General features: G+C 50.7%; 1 protein-coding gene across 4 annotated transcripts in view; it reads right to left on the reverse strand.

Moving 5' to 3' along the window:
* CUX2 (cut like homeobox 2) overlaps positions 1-24,457 on the reverse strand; it is a 220,071-nt gene that overhangs the window by 37,970 nt on the left and 157,644 nt on the right. For 3 of the 4 annotated variants that reach the window (XM_026656909.2, XM_026656907.2, XM_026656908.2), the window contains 3 exons: positions 19,897-19,975; positions 6,506-6,643; positions 3,446-3,569 (listed from right to left, as the gene is read on the reverse strand). In XM_026656909.2, the coding sequence (XP_026512694.1) occupies positions 3,446-3,569; positions 6,506-6,643; positions 19,897-19,975 (341 nt within the window). Of the gene's footprint in view, positions 1-2,937; positions 3,000-3,445; positions 3,570-6,505; positions 6,644-19,896; positions 19,976-24,457 lie in introns of those variants that run through there. The other variant, XM_024196229.2, reaches the window with a different exon arrangement.

The raw sequence follows: 24,457 nt of genomic DNA on the forward strand, positions 1-24,457 counted from the left end.
TTGGAGTTCCTCTAAGAGAGGAAATGAACCAGAAGTGAGTACATGCCGTTAATGGACTCCTTCACTCTGCTAAGCCTCCAGCACAACTCACACACGCTCTGGACCCCAAGCGCTATCACTGCAGATGCAGGCGCTGTCCAAACAGTCCATGAGGAATTTGCACTAGCCAGACTTTGCAGATGCCCACGGTGCCAGCATCACTGTTGACCCAGGGGGATGGCAAAGCTCCATGCCGTGTGTAACCGTCGCCCGAGCCAATGATCAATGCAACGGGTTGACATAACAGACCTTCCTGGCTCTGAAGGATGGGTCACCACCTCCTGGGTCAGTTACTTGCAAGCTAACAGCTATAGAGTGCATTGAGAATCTAGGTTTTCAGGACCCTCTAATCGCACACGTAACTAATCCAGCCAGGATTGTGCACATCTGAAATACTCTTCCCTAGCTAGCAATCTTTGTGATCCAGAGAGAGGCAGCAGCTGTGGAAGGGTTTCTCCACTGGAGCAGGGGTGACATATCAGCAAACACTCAGCCTTGACACTGGGGGCGCCCAAGAGTGGCTGGTAAAGGTAACGGGGGAGCGGAGCGTGAGCACCCCTTCCCACCAGCCGAACCCACTGGTGTGGGAAGGGGGCAGAGGCAGTGCTCTGGGACAGCTGCCCGGTGTGCCATTGTCCCCTGGCAAATCTCCAGGAATTAACTGGGAGATTTTGCTCTGTACCCTGCAAGCGCCTCCTGACGAGGTCGAAGGAATGGGGCCCGTGCATAGGCACAGGTCGGGAGACCATGGCAGCTCACCTCTGGCAGGGCTGGCCTTCCAGACACACAGTCTCGATGCCTGGCTTGGGGCACCCACGTGATTGGAAGGCCATGACTCACGGTCCTCTGCAGTCCTGCAAACCCCGCTTCAAGCAAATGATTCATCGGGGCCTGGGCAAGCTTTAGCATGGCGCTGCCCCTCCCTGGGGTGACCCCACGTGATCCAGCCCATTATCGGGGTGGCCTTCCCCACCTCCTGTTTCATTGGAGGTGTTGGGTCGGCCGGACAGAACTGCACCATGCAATGAACGGCTGTGGGGCAAAGATCCAACGAGCGGCAGCATCATTAGCAGGGAGCCCGTAATGCTGGATTCAATAGCCACAGCGCCAAAACACAGGCCATCCAGCCCCCCAGATCCATGGACTTTGTGGCAGCTCCCCAGCAACCAGGACATTCAGATCTAGGAGTCAAAACTGAGGTCAGCACTTCCCTCTCAAGCACCGGCACTGCCCCGAGTTCCCCTGGCACATGCCAACATCCTGCTAGCCTGGGCAGGTCGGACTCCAGCAGTACCCAGCCCAGCCATGGGCCAACAGAGACTGCACTGACGGGGTTCCTACAGAGTACTACATCATTGGCATATCTGCTCCCTCAGCCCCCGCCTCCCAGCCCTCTTGCTAGCCACTGTCACAGCACTCGAATAGCCTGACCCTGGTGCCACGGCGCAGTCTGCACCGTCCCTCTCCCCGGGGACCCATGACAGAGTTTATTCCACTTAGACTCTCTGTCGGTCCAGTGACCGGGAAGCAAGGCCTCCACGTGGAATCTGTGACTCATCTTGAGAGTTACCTCCCGGAGGCCCCAAACAGCCTTCCCCTGCCTTGCAGGAGTCCCTTAGCAGCAGAACGGGCTGAGTTCCACCGTGCAGGGGGAACACACTCGAGAGAGAACCTGCCGAGGAAGGAAAGGCCTTGCCCTGTGCGCGCCATGCTGGATGGGACCCCATCTCTGGTAGCGTAAGGAGTAGTGGTAGGCCCAGGGATGGATGTGAGAGTGGCTCCTGGGTCAGAAGAAGCCACTAATCCTGGGTGCCCTAGATCCTCACAGGGCTTTAGGCGTCTAGCTTCCGCAGCCTCAATCCCCTGGAGGATCTGGGCCGAAAGGCCTAATTTTCAGAGGCACTGAGCACTCTCCACTCCCAGCGAATCAGGCCCACACGCGGACAGACAGATGAGGCAATGTGCCTTGCAAATCGTCCTCGTCTCCTGGAGCAGCACGGGACGGGGCTGGACTTATTTGAGAAGACAGTAAGGAAACACAAAGTGGATGCATCTTTCAGGTTATAAGGGAACCACATTTTTAATCATTTTCTGACAGTCAGAGGGGAAAATAAAAACCCACCTGTAATTAACCTGAGGTGGGAAAAAAGCAATCAGGGAAAAGTTATTTTGCATTATTTCTAACCTGTGTTTGGCAGGCGCTTCCTCCGAAAGAAGGGCAATGGAGGGTTTAAAGCGCCTGCATTTGTTAATCAGCTCAGCACGCTAAGGTAGAACAACCAAGTTCCATTAAAGGAGCTTTTGATAAACTTTAGCCTGTCGAAACTGAAAGGCCAGTTAAGAAGGAGGTTCATGTGCTGGGCTGTATTTATCTGAATCCTCCAAGCAAAACAACACCCGGGAGAAAGACGAGTCGGTGATTGCCATGTTTACCAGATGGGGATAGGAAATCAACTCCCAGGTCTAGGGATGACGGTACAATGACCACGACAGTGTGCATGCAACATACACACGTAAACACACTCACACACACCCACACAATCTTGTATGCACTAGCGTACAAACGTGTCTCTCACTCAAGCAGATCTTTGCCAATGGGCATCTCTTCCAAGGCCAGCATAAGCCCCTGTTTCAGACTGGTTTGCATTGGCCAGATCGTGACCGAGGACAGAGTTTTTCTTTCTGGCACATGACTCCCTTTCCCCTCCTCAGCAGCCCTGAATGAGGTCGCATCCATGGAGGGCTTGAAAAGCTCCCTTTGGATTCTGGTAATGCCACTGTGAGCACCAGCCAGAGGGGGTCGCTCTAGAGTGCTGTTGGAGCTCCTGTCCCTGAACACGAGCCGAATGGACCAAACCCAGCCCTAATGTAACTTCACTGGGGTCAAAAGTCACTTACATCAGGCCTGATTTGGGGCCCATTTCTTCCACACCTGCTGGCCTGAGACTCAAACTCAGATCCCCTGCCAAAGCAGGCTGCGAGCGGACAGGCCAGCCTGTGAGGTGAGGAAACCTAGATACCAGAAATAACCATTAATTTGAATGAAAAACGGGAATCAAATCCCTTAGGCAGCTTTGAAACTCTCAAGTCATGGGGATGGGCCCAGTAGGAAACGGTTCAGATGGGTAGGGCAGGCAGAAGACGGTGCCTGGTGTCTGGCCCCGTGTTGCCAGGGCAGGACATGTGAACCTCAGCCCAGCTCGCAAGGGGGAGGAGCACAGAATAAATGCTAGGCAGGCGAGAAAGAAGGTTGGATAGACAGAGCTGTATGGGGACGTATAAAGAGGACAGACAGACAGAGGGAATATGTATGCGGACAGACAGACAGACTCACATTCCCACCGCAGGCAGCTCTAGATCGTATTTACGTTTCGGTTTTAAGGCCCATCCTCTGCTACTCACGTACTTCTGTTTTTCGGCTTCATTTCTCTGCAGCAAGGTGTCTGTGAAAAGTGCTTTGCTGTTGACGCTGGTGAGCCTGGCTCCCTCCGACACCGTGAGCCCAGCTGGAGACGTTCCCCCTCTTTGCTCTGCGGGGGGGTGGGGAGGGGCAGGAAGAAAAATTCACATAAGCAGCATGACAGAAGTGAAAAAGCAACCACTTCTTCCAGGGCCAAGAGATCAATCTCAGGGGGTAAAGAATCGATTTCCAGAACTTCAGCCACGGAGTTAATACGTTCTGCAGGTTCCGCTGGTCAATTGCGTTAGAGGATCACAGCGGGGCGTGAAATCCTGAGTGCAGCCCGAAGCCTGCCAAAGTGGCAGCTTCCTGGCTAGGTTATATCTGCTAATAGTCTCATTCGAACCACTTCAGCGCCTAGTGGCGGGAAAGTCTGTAAATGACCAGCAAAGCTGTCTAAGCTACACTACACTGCGCCTCCAACCTGGAGCACAGTATGCCTGCGTGAAACCAATCTTCTGCATAAAGAGCTCTCAGAGCTCAAGACCCGTCATTACTTACACCCTGCGTGGCTGCGATTTGCATGGGGGGGAGGGTTGAGGAGGGGGAGAGTGAAGCTTTCTGGGCTGGAACACTGGAAGCCGGCAGCCTTCAGGTGCTGTGCACTAGAACTGGCTGGGAATTTTTTAGACAAAAAGGGCTTTTTGTCGGGAAATGCCAGTTGGTCAAAACCAAAAGTTTTCGTGGAAACTTACCGGGTTCAATGAAACTTTAATGGGGGAGGTCAGGGCCGCCTGGGGGGGGGGGGCAAATGGGGCAATTTGCCCCAGGCCCCGCGGGGGCCCCCACGAGAGTATAGTATTCTATAGTATTGCAACTTCTTTTTATGGAAGGGGCCCCCGAAATTGCTTTGCCCCAGGCCCCCTGAATCCTCTGGGTGGCCCTGGGGGAGGTTTCTGAGAACCAGGATGGAATTTCTGGTCAAAACCAGAGAGAGATACGCACCTCCCCAGTAGGCTGCTGGTTAAAGCATGCACCATGGGCGACCCAGCCCATAGAGTGAGTCTCTCCCTCTCTGGCCCAATGAATATTTCATTATTTATACAAAGTTGAGCAGCTCCAACTCTATCACCTGGTGAATTAGGAAGGGCAGGGGCTCAAACCTGCATCTCCCACACCCCCCATACCCACTGGGCTGCTGGCAGGAAGTTGGGCTCGCTTGATCTCTCTTGTTTTTAACCATTTCTTTGGAATGCTCTAGATTTTGTTCCAACGCAAAAGGAAAACAGATGCTGAAACCGTGACATTTTTCACAAAGTGCAGTTCTTGTTTTCCGGACAGCCCTGCTGAGCACCCTCCCAGTCCCAATGCACCTCGCAGGAGCCGGCTGCATCATCTCGGGCCCTGCAATGACTGTCTCGGCCCAAAGTGGTTCGCACCCCAAACGCTGCTGTACTGAGAACCTGGCAGGGAAACTGACCACAGCCAGCTGTGAAAGTGACCTCCTGCATTTCCAACAGGCAAAAAAACAGACAAGCTGCCTGAAGAGCAAAATAAGCTACTTGGGCCAGTTCAGGCTCCTTTTCAGCTTTAAAGATCTGAGGAGTCATTAGTGACACATGGTAAGAAACAAAGGGTTGTTGAGAGTACAAGGCCAGATCCTTAGCTGGCATAAATCAGTGTCACCAGAGCCGGGCCTAGTGGGGAGAGCGCTGGACTGGGACTCAGTAAACCTGGACTCTATTCCTGGCTCTGCCACTGGCCTCCTGGGTGACCTTGGGCAAGCCACCTCCCCTCTCTGTACCTCAGTTTCCCCATCCATAAAATGGGGCTAGAGACCCTGACCTCCTTTGTAAAGCTGTTTGAGATCTACTGCTGAAAAGCTCTGTATAAGAGCTAGGTGTTAAATATGATTAAATTACACTAGCTGAAGAGCTGCTCCGTGATTTTTATTCTGACAGTGCCCCTTTAAAACTAAGCCCCAATGTTAACTGTGCTGTTGCTAATAAATATTCGTTAGAATTCATTTGTTTCTTCTTGTTCTTTTTCTCCACCCTGGGTGACATTTCACTGGGGTTTGCAGAGGGGCCCTCAATGAAGTACCACACTGGTGGAGAAAGAAATGAGCACATGGTATTATTGCACACAACCTGGAACTGCAGGGGGCTGCCCTAGAGAAGGACTCTGTCCTGTCCCTCGGCTGCCAGAGGCCGGGAGAAAATGCAGCTCAACTCAGTTAAAACCCATTGGATTGACAAGCCTGCGTGAGGGCAACAGGGTATGGCGTTTGCTGCTGATTCTGCTCCCTGGCTGCCCAGTCCCTTTCACGGTGATCAGCTGGTACAAATCAGCGCAGCTCCATCGACTTTGAGGATCAGGCCCCTTGACTTTAATGGGAGTAGACAACCTCCTGGGGGCACACAGGATTAGGCCCCTCCCTGAAGCGTATCAAATGGAACAGATTCCACACACCACAGGGGGCATCAGGTGGGGGTTCAGTGACAGGCACTCGCCAGCACAGCCCTCACCCGTCAAACCAGCCCCCAGGCGGCCCCTCACTGGGCAGAGAGGAGCACCGATTAATCTACAGTGGATCCCAGCAGGGACCCCCGGCCCAGGGAGAGCGCGAGGCTGCAGGGAGCTGGCCCGCCCGTCTGCCTGGCCTTCCATTCTCACCTTTGACTCCGAGTCGGGGATGGGAAGAAAAGCTCCATGGAAGGGACTGAGCTGGTTTGGAGCAAAAGCCCCATGAAGCTGCTCCCACCCTGGAAATGCTGGATCGGCCTGGCCTCGACACGCAGCCCTGAAGCAGAGTGCAGGGAAGTGTCCATCCCTCCCCCAGTCGCCGGGGTGTCCCATGCCCCAAGCGGAGCACAGACAGGGCGGATGATTTTCCCCATACAAGCGCTAAGGGTTATTATTACCACCCAGCTGGAAACTCAACTGGAGGCCTGCAAAGGCCTCTGCCTGCCCCAGCACCGGGGGACAGGGGACAGGGACATGCCCCTGGCTCTCCCTTGTCCGGGTGCTGGAAATGAACCAGGGCAAGGGAGGAGCAGCTGGTACCTTTGGTGCCAAGGAGCTCTGGATGCTTCTTCCGTTGCCTGTTGAGCTCCTTCAGGGGTGGGTTCTCAGGGTCGAGGCACTGGACCTGCTGCAGCCTCTCTTCTGAGCTCTGCGCCACCTCCAGGACAGGAACGGGGTCTAAAGGGGAGCAAGGCGACGAGGTGAGGGGCAGCAGCTGGCAGTGAGCTGCCCCCGCGCCGTCTGGGAACAATGCGGACGCTTGCAGCCTGGATCAGAGCCTGCATGCCCGGGCCGGGACGGTGACCAATGCTAGGGTGAGCGTAACTGTTCCTTTGCACTGGATTGAGGCCATCTGTATCAGGGGGAACACGGGCCTCCCTTAGCGGGCCGTTGATCCAGACTGTAATGGCCATGGCAGCTAGGCGTGAGCTCCAGGCTGCATTCCCTGCACACCCAAATTTCCCGCATGGCAGGGAAGGCAGGATGGGTTTCCTCTTACAAACCCCCTTCTCGATTCTGAACAGTGTGCATGCCGCAGCCACCTTCCTAAATTAAAGGGGCCAGACTCTGCTCTCGGTTACACCAGCATCAATACGGAGCGACTGCAGCCAAGTCTATGGATTAGCTCCTGATTTAGGCCCCCATTTCTGACTGCCCCAGTCACCCATGCGTCCGTACAGCGCAGCGATCCTGGAAAAGCGGTGTGCATGCAAACCACCAGCTAGGACGCGTGGCCTCAGTGACACGGGCATTTGGGGCATGTGGGAGCTTTTTAAAACCCAGGCCTTAGAGTGGGGCAGGGAGATCGGAATCCAAACGAGGCGTCTTTGAGATTGTCCTTAACATAAGCCAGCGAGCCGTGTTGAAGTCTGAGCACACTCGTAAGCGCTGCGAGAATAAAGGCTTTCATCCCAGGCCTTCAGGACGACTCCTATTCGTGTGGCCCTCCATTCCCACCCCGAAACCTGCTCGAATGCCAGCCAGCAACACACACTCCTGATAATGCCTGTTTATTTAGGCAAAGGCAGGCACAGACAATAGCAGTTTGTGCAGAGGTAAGCAGGTGCATTCAGAACAGTATGTCTTCCCTCTGTCAGCATTACACCATCATTAGCTAGTGTCTGCTCAGCAGGGTGTGCCATTATGTCTCCCAGGGCTGATGTAATTATACATTGACATAATTAACCCAGCAAGCCCATTAAGCAGGCCAGCTAAAAATTCATCTATAATTATTTGTTGTGTGCATGCTAATGAGTCCATCTGCACTGCCATTGTACAACATGAACAAATTAATTTACAAGTCTGGATTTTTAATAAGTTCAAGAAAATGCCTCCTATTGAGCCAGGTTAATTTTTTTTTTTAAAAGAGGAAAAGACGGAAAAAAATAGAATCAAATTCTCCAGGGTCAAAAAGTTAGATAAACAGGGAAGAGGAAGAGAGCTAGGCACTCTGCCTTCTACCCCACACCTATGGCACAAATCCAACTGCAAAACAACTGGCAATAAAATCCAACTCTGTTGCTAAGAACAACTCCCTCAGCCTAGGATGGTATCAAATGCAGAATAATTACAGGCGGTAGTAACAAATGGTGCCAGCTCGCCACAGCCGTGTGGACGGCATGACTGACCTTTCATTTTCTTTGCCGTATATAATTGTACAGGGGCCGCTTGGAGACATTTGGCGGTGGGAAGTCGACAAGGCGCAAAGTCAGTTTGAAATCATAGACAGGGCAATTAACTGGGATACAGGGCCCGTGCGGATTGCCTTACTCCTGCGAGGAGCCCATTGGGCCATGTTCTCATCTCATTTACACAGAGGTAGACCTGGAGTAAGTCCTCTGAGTGAACATGCTTCCTCTGGATTTCCACCAGCGTCATGGCCAATGCTGGTCTTACTGATTCCAGCTCATATGAAGGGGAAATTCACTCCGTGTAGAAGGTTGACCAATCAAGGTCAATGCCCTGCTCAAGTCCCACTTAAGCCCTATGGCCCAGACTCTCCAAAGATATTTAGCTGCTTAACTCCCACTGATTTCAATGGGAGTTGGTTGCCTAAATACTTTTGACGATATGGGCCTTGTGTTGGTCTTTTGCATGGGGGAGAATTTCACCCACAGGAAGCAGGATTTGACCCCTTTATGTTTGCCAGGATTCTTGTAGCCGTGTATATTTATATACTTGGGCCCCCATCTTCCGGACACTTATACACCTACGTAGCTTTGCACCCACGATTAGTCAACGTGCTTGCAGTCAATGGGACTATTCATGTGTAGAAAGTTGGGCACATGTGAAATTAAATACCAGCTATCTGAATCCCCTTTACCTGAAAATCCTAGTTATCCGAGTCCACATGTGTATGCCTGGTTATTGGAAGCTTTCAGAGGTCCCCCAGGCCTTTTGGATAAAAGGGCGTGTACTGCATTTCTGGGGCACCCATCTCTGGAGAAACACCCCAGTGGATGAATTGTTCGAACGATTGCCATCTCGTCTGCACCCAGGGCGTATGCTGTAATGGAGGTAAGCAGCTGAGGTGAGGCCTGATCTGGCTTCCATTGAATTCAATGGGCATTTTGTCAATGACTAACAGGAGCAAGACCTCAATGGACATGCTCTGCCACTGCCAGACTCAACGGCAATAGCTAGAAATGCTCCGTGTAGAAGGATTTGTAAAGAAATCGTCCCTGCAACTTGTGAGTCATTGGTTTGGTGAATATTCCTTCACGCAGGTGAATCTTGGTCCATTGCACAAGACAAATGAGACTCTTCAGATTGGTCTTGGGAGATGCTCTTTGACTACCCAGGGCCATTTCCTTGGGCTACGCACCCAGCTAATCCTTTACCTTCTCAGCCTGCCTCTTGGAAATCTAGAGAACAGACTGAGATAGCAGAGCAGGGCATAAGGGAGGGAAAGGAAGCCGCCTACAGTCACACAAAAGCCCGAAGCGCTGGTAGTGGCGCACAGCGTAGTGGTTAGGAACCACTGATTCAGAACAAGCAGCAACCCTCGTGCTCTCCAGATGCAGCAGGAACTGGCTTGCAGCATGGTATGCCGTGATTCAGGTACAGACTTCCAATGACACTTATTGGGTTTGCCTATGAAAACTTGACACCAGTTAGGCTGCTCGTGTGCTGAGACCAATCCTGTCTCATTCTGCCTCGTTCCCTTGTACTCTCCCGTCAGGCTGTCTGTATCCCTGTGTGGTCTCTTGTCTTGTAGTTAGATCGGAAGCAATTTGGGGCAGGGACCAGCTTTTTGTTCTATGTTTGTACAGCGCCTAGCACACTGGGGTCCTGGCCCATGACTAGGGCCTTTAGGTGCTACGGTCATACAAATAATAAACAACAGTAACAAAATCCCAATGATAGCCTGTGCCCCGACTGTCGTACCAGATGCACTGCAGAGGAAATGAACAAGCTGAAATGGCCGGAAATAATAATTCTCTAAATTGTCAATAATGACGCTAACCATTCTGGAGCAGCTGGAAACACTCCTTGACATTACAGTCTGAACTCTCTTCTCAGAGACCATCTTGGAATCCTAGTAACAGATGGCAGATTTCAGGGGTTTACTGGAGCAAAATTAATCCAATTTCACGCCAACCGTACCCAAAGCCCAGTGAAGTCAGTGAGAAGACTTGGGTGTGGCCCTTGACCAAGAACCTCAACCGCACTAACCAGTTAAGCATATTTTTCAAGGCTTTACTTGGGTATGGAAGGCCGGTTCTTCAGTTGGCGTAAATCAGTATAGCCTGGCTGACTTCAGTGGAGATAAATTGATTTATACCAGTAAAGGTCTGGTGCTAAATGTTGCTTTCTACCGAGTATAAATGGCTACAAAAGTCTCCTTGTAAGACCAATTTGAACTCTCCAGTTTCCGATGAAGAAATCCTCTGGAAGAACAGAGAATTGGCTCCATACATTTTCTAAGACAGAAGATCAAAATGAAGTAAATATTTAGTCAAAGACCAAAATGCTCCTTTGACACCTTTCAATTTCTACCTTGACATTATGTATAAAAGACCTGATCCAATTCCTACTAAAGTTAACGGGAGTCTTTCCCTAGGCTTCGGATATAGCCCATTGGGTCAAATTTTCAATACACCTTTATCCAAGTCTACAGTTTTGAAGGTGCAAAACTGCACCAGTGAACACCCGCTATTTAATTCATGTCAACATCAAGGTCTCTGATGATCCCCACCAATCAAAAACTTACACTAAGTGAGCAGAATTAGCGAATCTGCCAAAATGGAGGCCATTGACTGAAACTCTGGCCTTTTTCGTTCTAGCAAAACGGGCCAAATACATTCCTAGTAGAACGCTACTAACTTCATTGAGTTACCCCAACGATGAATCTTGCCCAAGGAATCTGCTTTTCCGAAGAGGTCACCATTCCAAATGAAGGCAGCGGGACTGCAAGCATTCGGCACCTTTGAACAACAGGCCCTGAGCAAATTACTATATCCCTGCATTGGCATCACACCCTGATGGGCGCACTGGTTCTTTTCCATCTCTTGCTGCAATTAGTCTATGAAAACCATTCTCCATTAATTTCTTCATGCAACCACCATTTCTGCCGAAATCCAGAGAACAACAATCCATTGTTGTTAATTTTGAAACACAGCCGGGTGTTTTTCTTTATAGAAATAAAAGACCAGACAACTAGAAGACTGTCAAAATATGCATACTTAAAATGCCTGTAACTGAAGAATCGCTGTATCAAAGGAAATCCCATTTACTTTGTCTTGAAGAATTATTTGAGGCATCAGCTAAATGTCAGGCAGAGTGACTAAGGTACACAAGTTAAAGGGGGGGGGGGAGGGAGCCTTCTGTTTGCTTTCAAATATGTCAAGCTAGTTTCTCACTACAGTAAAAACAGCTGTATAAAGAACCACTCCAAATCCCCCTTTCTCAGCAAGAACCGAGAAGAGGAAAGGCTCATTCTGATAATGATGATAGCAGGGGAAAAAGAAAACACGCTCAAGTGAGGCGCAAAGCTCGGGCGCTCACCTTTCACCTCTGCAGCTGCGAGTCACTGCCCAGCACTGATGGAAGATCAGTCTCTAAACCCGTTTTGTGCTACCCTAAGGCAGCTGGGCAAAGCAACGCACAGAAAGCGACTGCCCAAAGATGATGGTGAGTTGGCGCCAGAGCAAAGAACACAACCCAGGAGCTCTGGACTACCCGCTAATCCCTAAAGGTGGTTCCATCGGGATTCAAGAGGTGGTGGCTGGGGTGGGTAGAAGCTCACCAGCTGCTGCTCATTCTCTGCTTGGCCTGTGGCTAAAGAGATGAGGTCCATTTCCCTGGCTGTCCAATTGGCGCATCATGTGGTCCCGATTTCCCGCTCACTTGTAGCAGTTTGACCGCAACAGAACACTACGATTCCAGTGGAGTGGCTCCTGATTTACGCAGGTGTGAGAGGAGAGTCAGACCCAATGTACCTAACAGTGGCCAAGAATCCCCCACACGGAGGTTCGGTCTGGTCTGAGCTCTGCTCATTGGAATCCCTAGCAAAAATGATTGAGTTAGAGGAAACAATGAAAGCCAGGGCTAGGGCTTCCAATGGAAATCCCAGTGTCCCCTGAGCTAGGGAAGGAAGGATGGTCTTGGGCTTTTGGCTCAGGAGATCCGGGATATCTAATCCATTGGACAAATCATTTGGGCCCAAATTTTCAAAAGCGGCTTCTCGCCGGAACAATTTACCAAGGGTCCTGCGGGATCCTCCAACCCTGGCGATTTTGAAATCAAGATTGGCTGCTTTTCTACAAGAGCTGCTCTAGGAATTACCGTGGGGCAGGTCTCTGGCCTGTGTTACCCAAGAGCTCAGACGAGCTGATCACAACGGGCCCTTCTGACCTTGCAATCTATGAATCGATGAATTATTGATGCCAAGATTTAGAAATGTTGGCCCCACTTTTCAGAGCTTCTGAGCACTCACCACTCCAGCTGAAGTCAGTGGGAGCTGCAGATGCTCAATGCCATTGAAAAGCCAGGCCAAAATGTCTCACATTGCATGCCCCAAAACTGAAGCACCCAACAGTCCCGAAAATAATTGCTTTATTGTCTGTGCCTCAGTTTCCCTATGTTACACGAGAATAATAATACTAGCCAATAATATGATTACATCATGGTGCTGGGAGGCAAAATTCCTTGATTAATAGCTTGGATTTGCTGACTTTCCAGGCATGCTGCAAGAGATGCCAGTTTGATAGGGCTGTGGGAGACAGCGTAGGGAATGCCCCTAATGATGATAGGATGGAAAGAAGTTTCTGTAGGTGGCGGCCTGGCTGAGGCCCTGTCCTGATGAGGACTGTACTGCTGCTTGGATTTTACTGTATTATTAATGATGTCTTGGACGTCCAGAGCCTTGGATAGGCGTCTTTTAAATTTTTTAAAATCGAAATAAAGAAATACCAATAATGTTTACAAAGCGCTTTGAGATCCTTGGATTGAAGGGAACTACAGAAGGGCATCAGATTACTGTATACGAGCACTGAATAAACCTGATTCGTTGCTATAACTGATGGATTATCCCTGGACATAGAAGCTACAGTAAAGAAACAAATTAGTGGAGAGTTGACTAAGGATTCCTGCTTAGTAGAAATTAACCCTTGCATCTTACCTGGCACACATTAGCAGAAAGTGACACTCAATGAAATTAGAGGGCCATAAATTTAGAACCAATAAAAGGAAACCATGCCTTCCCACAGCATAGAGTCCACCTGTAGAATTCCCAGCTGCAGAGGGTCATCAGCTGAAGACATATAGCGTGGCTGATTTTAAAAAGGATAATTTTACAGCCATTAATAATATTTGTAGCTATGCAAGCTAAGATAATGATATAGGTAATTAAACCTCATGCTCCAGGGCCTAAGATGATAGGGAATCCTTCACAACCCGGCAGTCTCTCTCATTCCCACTGCACATAGTGGTTAGGTGTATCACCAAGAGGGTCTTTTCTTGCTAGCCCCGGAAGCACCAGGGAACAGCCAATGCAGAATAAAAAGCTAGACAGACCAATGATCCAATCTGTTATGGCAAATTCCTCTGTCTCTTGGTAACAAGAAATAATGTAATAGCAAAAACGTATGCCACTACCCTGTGTAATAAAGCTGCGATGGAGTTTTGCCTGTATCAGCATTTACATCTAGCTTCTTTCAGCAACCATGCCTTTGCTGAAATAAAAATGACACATTTTCTAAATATTTCCTCTTCAGATGTGAGCTGTTTGCATTTTGATTATATATTTTTGGACCTGGGAGCTCTAAAGAAAACATTTGAGCTTAAAACAGCATACTACCATTCCCTCCTGGCTAGTCCACACGAGAGGTGAGATTTGATGTGATCTGTGGACTGAACAGACAATCCACATATAGGCAACAGAGGCAATAAAATCAACTTGCCTAAGATCTAAGTTTTAAAAATAGGGTTTGAAATTTAATATAGCCCTTAATTTGGCCAACACATCTTAAAGGTCCAGCCAACCACATCTGATCACCAACCATACCTCTCAGATGTCCTTCAGTTCAAGGGCCATAACTCACTGTAGTCCCAGAGAGCTGTTTGGCACCCCCCCCCCAAGTCTGATCTACTGCCCAGTGATGTTAATGGCAAAGTTCCCATTGACTTTGATGATGCAGGATCATACCCTTTTATTGTTAGAAACAATTTACATCAGAAATGAAGTATTATGAGGCGGGGCTCACATGAAGAACCATTGCCACTAAAGGGAGTGGTGCCTATGACATTGGAAGAATCATTCTGAGTGTCCCTCATCTTAGGTTTGTATCACACATGTCACCCCCTGCCTCCTGTCCCAGTCTGGGGCAAGCAGAGAGGTCTGCTACTGACTATGGGCCCAATCCTGCTAACGCCTACACAGGTGTGTAATTCTACTCACAAGGGAGACGACCCACACTGGTGGAATGAGTCAAATGCATCAGTGTTTGCAGGACCAGTCCTATGACAACAAAGTGTGGATTAAAATGATATTGGCTTTGTGTGGCAATTACTAACCTATTTGTGCACACGATGCTTAATTAAATGACTAACTTACTTTGATTTCATTACAGCCTAACCTCACAAGAGACCAAACCAGCTGATTTTTTTTTTAATACTTGAATACAAAACGTAACTTTTTAAAAAATAAAAATTGGCCTGGTATTTTTCTTAAATTACAGATGCCAAATACAACCACTAGCTGGTGCTATTGCACACTATTTTAGCATTCACAACTTCACAGGGCAGGGGAATGTCTTTCACTGATGCGTCCAAAAGAGTTGGGTTTTTGGTTTCGTTAGGAAATCTTGGTAACGCTTCCAGGAAAACCCAATTCCCTGGTAAAGAAAAGGCAAAATACCTTTCCACACTCTGCTGCAGAGAGACTGGGTCTCCCACTGGGGATGTGAGTGTGTTTCGGGAAGCGGAGTGACGACGAGGGATGGTGTCCGTCCAGCTGCATGGCTCTGAGCTGAAAGTCTGGGGGTGTTTGTAATGGAGAGGGGAGGGGAGCTGACCTCGCACATCTCAGAGAAGGGACTGCTGCAGATTTCCCATTCTGATCCGGTCGGGGGCATTTGCATCAGGGGCTTTAGGCTCTGATCCTGGAAGTGGTCATGCACAGGAGCAGGGGCTTGGTTTGGTTCCATCTCTGACCTGCAGTCAGGATCATGACGGGACGAACCCGGATGTCTTTGCTGTACTGAGTCCTCGTGAAAGCAAAGCCCTTCCTGCAGTCAGGGGGAGCAGTGAGCGCTCGGGATACCCCAGGACTTGGCCCCTGGGCACCAATGGGAATTGTGCCTGAAGATGTGCGGAGTCCAAACTGAGCAAGGACCTCCGGGGTGGGCCGTATAACTCAGATCTTTTAATCTAAACGTTGTCAGTAACTGAAGGTTGTGCCCTCGGGAACTGACCTTCAGTGCGCTTCAGCTCTGCAGCCCTAGTGACAGGGTAACCCCTGAAGGGTCAGAGGCCCAGTGTGGGTTCCAAGCTGAACCCCTCTCGCCAGGAACTCAAGCTGAAAGTCCTAGCTCACCTCATGTCCCGTCTCGAGATATAAGAGTTGGTCAAACTTTGGAGAACTCTGAACAAGGGTTAGCTTGGGGTTGGTGGGCTGGGTGAACGATCTGGATGGTTCTTATTGCCTCAGAACCAGTGTTCCCCCCGCTTTGATTAATACAGGGCCCAGGAGAGGCCAGCGCTAATGCTCAGCGGATGTTCTGAGGCTGCCCATCCAGCCCCACTAAAGTCAACGTAGAGGCATGTGGGATAGAACTGAATTTGGCCTGACGTCTTGCTGTCCTGGATTTTTGGGTTGTATTTTCCACTCAGCTTGGCTGTTCTTACCTGAGTTATTTACTGAATAATTCATTCGCCTTCCCGGGTCCTGAAACGTTCCAGCTCCATGTGATACTCACGGAACATTACTCTAGTTAACGTCTAATTACACATTACATCAAAGCTGCTGTGGAGCCACACGGAGCGGCTGCAGAACGACGACGCGTCTCCAGCAAACCACACCGTGCGGCACGTTTGAGGGACTCCAGACAGCTGGATCGCTCGGGACCGGCAGGAAGGGAGAGCCTCACTCACCGTTACCCATCCACTTCCAGACCCCAGCCGTCCCCTGGCTTTTAACTCTCCCATGGTCTCCGCATACCCCTACATGCTCCCCACACCCAACCCTGCACATGTCCCTGCCCCCATTGCCACGTCCTCCCTGTTCCCTCCTCCCCAGAGCCAGCTCCTCCACATGGGGCTCCTTCCCCTCCGGGCCCAGGCCTGCAGCCCTTGCTTGGGCAAAAATTCCCATTGATAGTCAAGTCAAGAGGCCAAATGCTGCTGCTGTTGGAATCAGCAGGAGGCTGGACTCTCCTCCCCCGCCTCTACTGGCTGACTCTGGCAGGGCATTTCCTGGTCTCCCATCTGCAGGGCTCTCTCTGGACTGGTTCCACGAGCAGCTCGCTGGCAGAGCCGGCCAAGCCCACTAGATCGCTTTCAGCGCCCCGCCCACACGCACGCGGAGGCCTGTCACGCGGCGTTGCTGTTGACAGTTAACAGCACGGCTTCCCATGCCGTCTGGCATTAGCGTGAGTGACACAGCACCGCTCCCTGCGCCAATCGGGTCAGGAGAGGTGCACGGAACCCCTCCGAGACCCCGGACGTGGCCCTGCTGAGCGCAAAGCCCTGCGTTGGGGGTGAGGGGACGGCTAGTTACTTTCCTTAGCCCCTGGGAGCCCTTTGGGAAAGCGGCAGTATCCTCTCAGGGGGAAATGCTCCTCCTAGTGCCCAGCCCCAGTCACTCAGTGGCCACGTGGCGAGGGAAGGAATTTCTCCGGCTCACAAGGTCACCGCAAAGTGATAGCAGCTGCTACTCCTGCCTTGGGACCTGCGTGGCCATGGCAGTCCCCCCACCTCCCCATATGCAGGCAGGAGCAGGGGCTGTGCCTGCTCCAGATTCAGGGGTGCAGGAGCCTCCAGACACCAGGTACCCCCAGTGCAGGAGCCAATGGCTGGTGGAGCCACACGGTGGCAGATCCACCACCCCTGCTCCATCCTGCACATGCCCCCAGGCAGCCCCTGCAGAGCTAAGAGAAGGTACCTCCCCCTGCACAGCGAAGCCCCTCTGGACAAGAGGAAGGGGCAGGATTTGGGACTAAGGTCTTAGGCTGACACAGTTACAGAGCTCAGGGGTGTGAAAAAGTCACAACCGAAGTGCCGTAGTTCTGCTGACCCAAGAATTCTTCCATCAGCCTTGCTCCCGTTGTTGGGGAGGTGGATACCTACAGCAATGGAAAAAGCCCTTCCACCGCTGTAGGCTGCGTCAACGCTCAGGGCTTACAGCGGAGAAGCTACAGCTAGAGTTAGCTAGACAGAGAGGATATAGCTTCAGACCTTGTTAGGGTGACCAGATGGCAAGTGTGAAAAATCGGGACGGGGGTGGGAGGTAATAGGCGCCTATATAAGACAAAGCCCTGGATATTGGGACTGTCCCTAGAAAATCAGGACATCTGGTCATCCTAGGCCTTGTCTACACCAGGGATTTGCTCCAATTTCAGCCATCAGTGTAGACAAGCACAGCTGCTATTTGCACCAACAAAGTCTGCCCCTGGTGGAAATCGGTATTGGCTTGGCCAGTGCAAACAGTGGCCGTTCCTGTCTACACCACAGGTTGCACCAGCGCAGCTACACTGCTGGCTGAAACGGAGGCAAATCCTCAATGGAGACAACCCGCCCTGTTCCCCCTGCATCTCCCTCTTCGTCAGCCCATGTGCTCCCCTGCTTCTCCCCAGTCGCTCCGCTAACAAGCCCCTTCCCTCCAGCTTGGGTCTACGCCTCGTGGGTTTGCCCAATGCGAGGCAGAAATCAGCCGCCCCTGCTCCACAAGTCAAAGGGAGGCTTAAATCAAATCTTCCTCAGCAACAATGACATTAATTATGCTTTTAACACATTTTACTGCTTTTTCCCCCCCTCACTTCACGCCACATCTGTGTGAACAATATCGAAAAGATTTACGATCTTCTTTCGTAATTGCAGCTACACAGCCCCGCTCACTTATCAAAATACTCGCTGAGCCATCAGCCTCTGCCGGGGAGCCGTGTTGACAGCAGCCATTCAAAACAAAAACGTTGAATCAGGACTTGTGTGTCGCTTCGAAAGTAGCCTACAAAAAATCTGCCTGTCAAGGAACGCATCGAGATGGCTAAAATTACAGGAGTGAGAGCCCGCGCCGAGGTGGGGTCTGCGCGGGGAGGGCGAGCGAATAGATCCGGGCTCTGGAAACAGCTCTGACATTTGGTTCTCGTATCTCAGGATAAAATTTAATGAGGACAGGAATGTGTCTCCCGAATTCCCCTAAGAAATCATTAAAACATTTTGTTATTCCTAAATGTCTGCCCGATGAGTTAGTGCCCCTGCCGGAGCCCTCCTGCACCTCACGACTCTTCATCCTCCGACTTGTTGACAGCACGTCTGGTTCTTCGCTACCAGGAGACAAGGCTGCACGGGCGAGGGTTAGTGCAAAGCAAAGAGCCCCTATACGACACATGGGGCTCTCTGTTAGGAGTTACTGCTCGATCCCTCTACGCAGGGCCAGGCACCAAATCCATCGAAGGTGTGGAAAGGCCACGCTGCGCAGAGCCTCTAGACCTTTCCCAGAGGGAGCTCCGAGAGCAGCAGCATGGCTCCACTGCTGGGGAAGATGCTCACCAGTGCCAAGGTGGGAGCTGGTTTTGGCCTCAGTGTTCTGGGCAGCAGCTAGCCCTGTTTCTGGGGACACAGAGACTTGACAAGCTCATGCAGCCAACGAGGCAGAACCAGAGTTAGAACCCAGGACTCCTGAATGCTAGTCCAGCACCCAAACCACTGCACCACACTGCTTTGCTCCACACACAAATTTGACAGGAGGCAGGGTTGACGGCTGGTTGGCCAAGAACCAGGGTGCCAAGCCCAGCTCTGCTGCTGGACTTCACCATGTCGCTTAACTTTTCTATGCCTCAGTTTCCCCATCTATAAGATGGAGACAACACAGTCTTGCTAAACCAATTGTGAACATTTACCAGCCCAGGCACCAAATCTGCTCACCCGCCCTTACCAGTGTGATGAGAATGAAAAAACCAACATTATTTTAGTTGCCCATCAAACCCTCACTAGTTATCCAAGGTGAGCCAACAAGCAGGATTTTGCAAGGCTGCGGGAAGACCATTCGCACAGGGCTGAGAGACCCTGTGCTGGAAAGCATTGTTATTATTACTGAGCACGGAGGGGCTGACGGTTCATTCTAGGCTCAGGATGCCAAGTTAGTGTATGTTAACCTTGGGGTAACCCTTGATTGGCTCTCCTTTCAAAAGGGCTCAGCCAAACATACGGATGGGCATGAACAGCGCTAGGTGTAGGGTTCGGTGGATGCCCCTATGCGTGTTTAAACCCTTTACATGTCCTTGTCGGGAGCTGTGCTGTAAAAGGAGCTCAGTCACTGTAGTTAACTTACCGTCAAAAACACAACTGGGGATAGGAGCAGTGTTATTACAAGGCTTGAGCAAATGTATTCCTTTTCTAATGTCAAGATGCATTTGGCTCACGCGCCGAAATACAAGGATGGCAAAAGATGTTTCCACTTGTCTGTTCCACTCGCTCAGATCTCAAAAATAACACGGAAAAATTAGTGGCCACCATCCCGGCTGCGACGCAGGGAGAGCAAACACTGAGGATGCAGTGCCGTGGCCCAAAGGACACTGGAACGAGACCTGATTCTGGGCAATTGGAGGGATGGATAACGTGAGAGATGGAGCTGCAGAAAGCCCTGAGCACCAGGACAGGGCAATGAGGCCGGGGCATGCGGCATACACAGCAATCCTTGCTTGTAATGGCTGGTTGGCGGTCTGTTCGCAACATTAATTATTCAGCTAAGTAGCCAAAGCATTCCTTACCTGGTGCTCCAATTAATTGCTTGTAAACACTGAGGAAAGCCGTCTCAGCCTCCTTGCTTCTTTTACTAAGTGCAATCACCTGAGGGGAAATAAAAATATGAGGTAAGGAAATGCGAAACCAGGGCTTCAAAGAAGAGAAGAAACCCGTGAAGGCCAGGCTCTGGGCTCAGCGAGGCCGGCCTGAATCTGGAGTCACTCCCATCAGGCAGATCTTCCTGCCACATGCCTGGATTGCAGCACGTATACTCCAGATTGGCACGAGTGTAACTGAGCTCAGAATTCGTGCCCCGCTCCAAAGAATTAATAATTACCACCTACATTCGCCTCGCCCCGCGGGGGTTGTGCAACTCCAGTCACTGCAAAGCTGCTGGGTCTGTTCTCGAACCAGTAAACAAGACTAACACTTAACAGCCTTTGACCCTTTATTTTATTGCTTGGTGCCGCTTCTGATCATAAGTTATGATTGCTGGGGGGTTTCTGGCTCACTCTAGGAATTATTTTTAGCAAAGGTCACCGCTGACTTTAAGATCATAATAGAGCAACGCAGAGTCGGAGCGCCTCTGGGGCATGCTGCAGGAGGCTCTTTGATCAAGTTGTTTCCGCCATAACTACAGGGGTCTGACAGGGACCCGGGGTGGGGGAAGGAACTGAACTCCAAACCGAGGTCCTTATGACCAGAGAAGTGCCAAGAGAAAAAGATTCTACGAAGTTTACAACGGCTCTTGCGTTGCTGACCTAACTGACCTGTGCAGGGTTTAGATTCCACAGAGACAAGGAGAACCTGGGGTGTATTTCCCAGGTCCTGTAGGTCAAATTACAGCACACAAACCTGTTCCACCAACTTGTTTGCTTTTCGCCTTTATATGTTTTGCCAACTCCCATGATCTTCTAACTTTCTTATTTAATGGAAACCCCAAAGATGCAGCCACGTCCACACATGCTGCCTCTCTGCGGAGCTCTTTGCAAGGTCTAGTTCTATTACGTAGTTTGTCTAGTTGACCGGAGTTGAAAATGAGACTGGCATATTCACACGTGAACACTGGAAGTGATATTTCCAGGGAAGGGCCTTACGGGCACTTTATAAAAAGCCCGGGGATAAGGGCTCATCAGAATGAATAATAATGTGTCTAGCCCCTTTCATCAAACGCGGGAGAACATTTAACTGAACTGTTATTATCCCTGTAGTACAGATAGGAAAGTGGGGAACGGGCTCTGCCACAGACTTCCCCTGAGACCACAAAGTCACTTAGCCTCTCTGGCCCAGATCCTGGGAGGAATTAAGGCTCCATTGAAATCAATGGATGTTAGGAGCCTAACTACCTCTGAAGATCTGTGCCTTGGCTCCTCAACTGCATAACGGGGATAACAGCCCTGCCCTGCCCCTCGGGGTGTTGTGAGGTTAAAGGTATTAACATTTGGGAGGTGCTGGGGCTGTCTAAGTAGATACACAGAGGGGGCACACACTTTGCGTGAGGTCACGCTGGGAGTTGGCACATTTGGGAACAGACACAATGTCTCCCCTGCTTTCAGATCCCTCTTCCATCCATCAGAGCAACTGACTGCCTAGGAAGATGGCCTCGCCATGTGTCAGTGCTCTGCACATCCCTCCCATCGGGGTCTGTCTTTGCTCTCTGATAGTTGGAGGTAACGGGACTTTCAAGCAATCAGAGGCTAGGGACACTCAAAGCACAGGATCGCATCCCTGATCATCTTGGCTAATAGCCACTGATGCACCTATCCTCCATGAACTTCTCATTCTTTTTTTAATCGAATTATAGTTTTGGCCTTCACAACATCCCTTGGCAAGGAGTTCCACAGGTTAACAGGGTGCTGTGTGAAGAAGTACTTCCTTTTGTTTGTTTTATACCCGCTGCCTATTCATTTCATTGGCTGACCCCGGGTTCTTGTGTTATGAAAGACGCAAAACGCTCGCTGGTACCTACCAGGCTCCCCACCCAGGCACCCTCGCTGCAGAGGTAATGGCACAAAGAATCCCACTTAGAAGAACCTCGTAGGACATCAGCACCAGGCACCTCCAAGCAAAGCCAGCCTGTCAGTGCCTCCCTCTAATGCCTCACCCTAGTGAAAGCTGTCAGTGAAATTTCACTGGGGACAGGTAGCGCATTTCAGCTCACCTTCCCAGCTGCCACTCAACCCCCAAGTGATCAGGAAACCCCAAGCGATCATTAAACTCAAACTAATTATCTGCCAGAGATGTGGGCTAGCCTCCTTCTCAACTCTTGGATGAGAGTGAGCAGAAAAACCTACACACACACACGCAATCATCCCCACGTGTCTACCTCAGAGCCATATGCCTCAGCCCCAAGATGAGCCCAGAAGAGAGACGATCTTGTAGCTCTCTGGTAGGAATCATAGTGGTGATCTGGTGCGAGCAACCCTAAGCCCCGTGTTAATGCGCCATGTTAGCCGAAACACTAAGCACCGTGTTAGTGGAGTCCATTCCAGCCCTAGGAGAAAGACAGACTCATAGTCAGCTGCTCTACAGCACTGTTCAGCTGCAGGTCTCACGGTGCTCTACAAGAGAAGATCAGTATCATTCCTCCTTTGTTATGTATAGGGGGCAGAGAGAGCTCAGGTGAGTTGTCCAAGGTCACACAATGAGTCAGTGGCTGAACCAAGAAGAAAAGCCAGGTTTCCCGACTCCCGGTCCAGTGCCGTATCCACTGGACCAGCAAATTATGCAGCTCGGTCGACTTTATTTGCTTCTAACTGAAGGTGGCTTAGTGCTAGCCCTGACTGGAGCATATCCCTTACCCCCACAACGTTACACATGTGGAGCCCCTGTAGCGTGGGCTACAGAAACGGCTCCAACAGCCCCCAGGCTAGCCAACCCTGCCGACATGGGCTGGCAGAGAGGCCAGCTGACGAACAGAGGCCAGTCAGTGCGCTCACCTCGCTTCATTACATGCTTCGCAGTCAGCGTTAAGCAGCAGCACACTGCCTCTGTGCATGAATCCGTCCCTCCCCTTCGGGAGGAAAAACCCTCGCTGTTAAGGAAGAAAGATACGGCTGGCCAGTCACAAGGCGTTTACCTCACCCTTCTCCATGGCCCTGAAACCCTGCCAGATGCAAGCAGCTGTGCTTCCATTCCCAGGCGTTGTCTGTTACGTTACATCCCATCGTTAGAGCTGGACCTTCCACACGCTGGGCAGTTATTTTAATTTGAAACCCAAGAGAGGGCTCAGGGGGAGCCCCACAGAGAGCAAACATGAGCAAGACAGGAAACACAGCTTTGCAGTTAAGGCACAACACTGCACTGGGATTCGAGAGACCTGGGGGGGGGGGTCAATCCTTGGCTCTGCTACAGACTCACTGTGTGACCTTGGTCAAGTCACTTCTTCTTTCTGTGCCTGTTTACCCAACTGCAAGACAGGAACGATGCTGACAACACAGCCGCTGCTTGTCCAGTCTATTTAGATTGTAGACAGGGGCAGGACCATCTCTGACTATTAGTCTGTCCAGTGCCAAAGGCAATAAAGCCCCACCAGAGATTGCGACTGTGCGCTACTGTAATATAAATATAACAACGACCACGACAGTGTTAACAGGCAGAGAAATGTCAGGAGGTCAGAACAAGTTTATCTGGCTGAGGTTCTGTAGCCACTGTCCCATTTACTCCCCATACATCTCTGCTGCCCCCTGGAGGGCAGGAGCTCCCAGGTGCCCACATGGCAGTGAGGAGGGAGGAGGTTGTCAAAAGGATCCATGGAATTAAACACAGTAACTAGTTTACATTGGGTGCAGGATCCACACCCTGCGTCCTTTGCCTTTGGCTAAATTCCTAACACTACAGTAATGTCACGCCAAGATAAATCATTGATGCGCTTTGAGTAAATGAAAATGATAATTTAATGCTGGAGCTTAAATAAGAAATAAGCATTTCACCTTTTATTTAAATTGCAGGCTGCTGAGCTGGGTCCAACAACACACACCCCGAAAAGCCTCGGCCACGCTGACATCTTCAGGTCACGGTGGGATGGCTGAGACCCCAGTCTCCCCCTCCCTTTGCTTTCAGTCCTCGCAAACCCGGGGGCCCTTCCCATCAGGGCGTGCAACCTCCCAGAGGGGCTGCGGCCAGACTCCCACTGCACAATTCAGAAGTGTTGCATGGCTAACAACAGACCAATACATTAGTCCTGCCACAATATCCCCATTCAACATTGATGAGCATGAATCTTTTACTCCAGTTAATTTTTCAGCATTTGCCTACACAATACTGGTGGTTTTCCCCACCCGCTCCCACCTGACAGAGCTCTTTGTTCACTAAGGCCCTGACTGTCTAAAGGTTTTTAACTTCCATCAAACTCAGTGGGAGTTAGGTGCCTAAATAGCCTGGAGAATCTGGATCAAAGTGACTTTGTTCAGAACTTTCACGTTCATCCCCGATGGCTTTGCTGATGCCGGAGAACATGATCCGTCGCCTTCCTGCACTTGGATAGACGGGGGAAAAAAGAGGTTCAAATTAGGGAACCCGGGACAGGCAAATATCCCCTTCCAAAGAGCATCTCTGTGCTACCGCGTGGATTTCACCCCAAGCACG

Source organism: Terrapene carolina, unplaced genomic scaffold (assembly GCF_002925995.2).
Source record: "Terrapene carolina triunguis isolate 2854851 unplaced genomic scaffold, T_m_triunguis-2.0 Scaffold234, whole genome shotgun sequence".
In the NCBI taxonomy this organism is placed as follows: domain Eukaryota; kingdom Metazoa; phylum Chordata; order Testudines; family Emydidae; genus Terrapene; species Terrapene triunguis.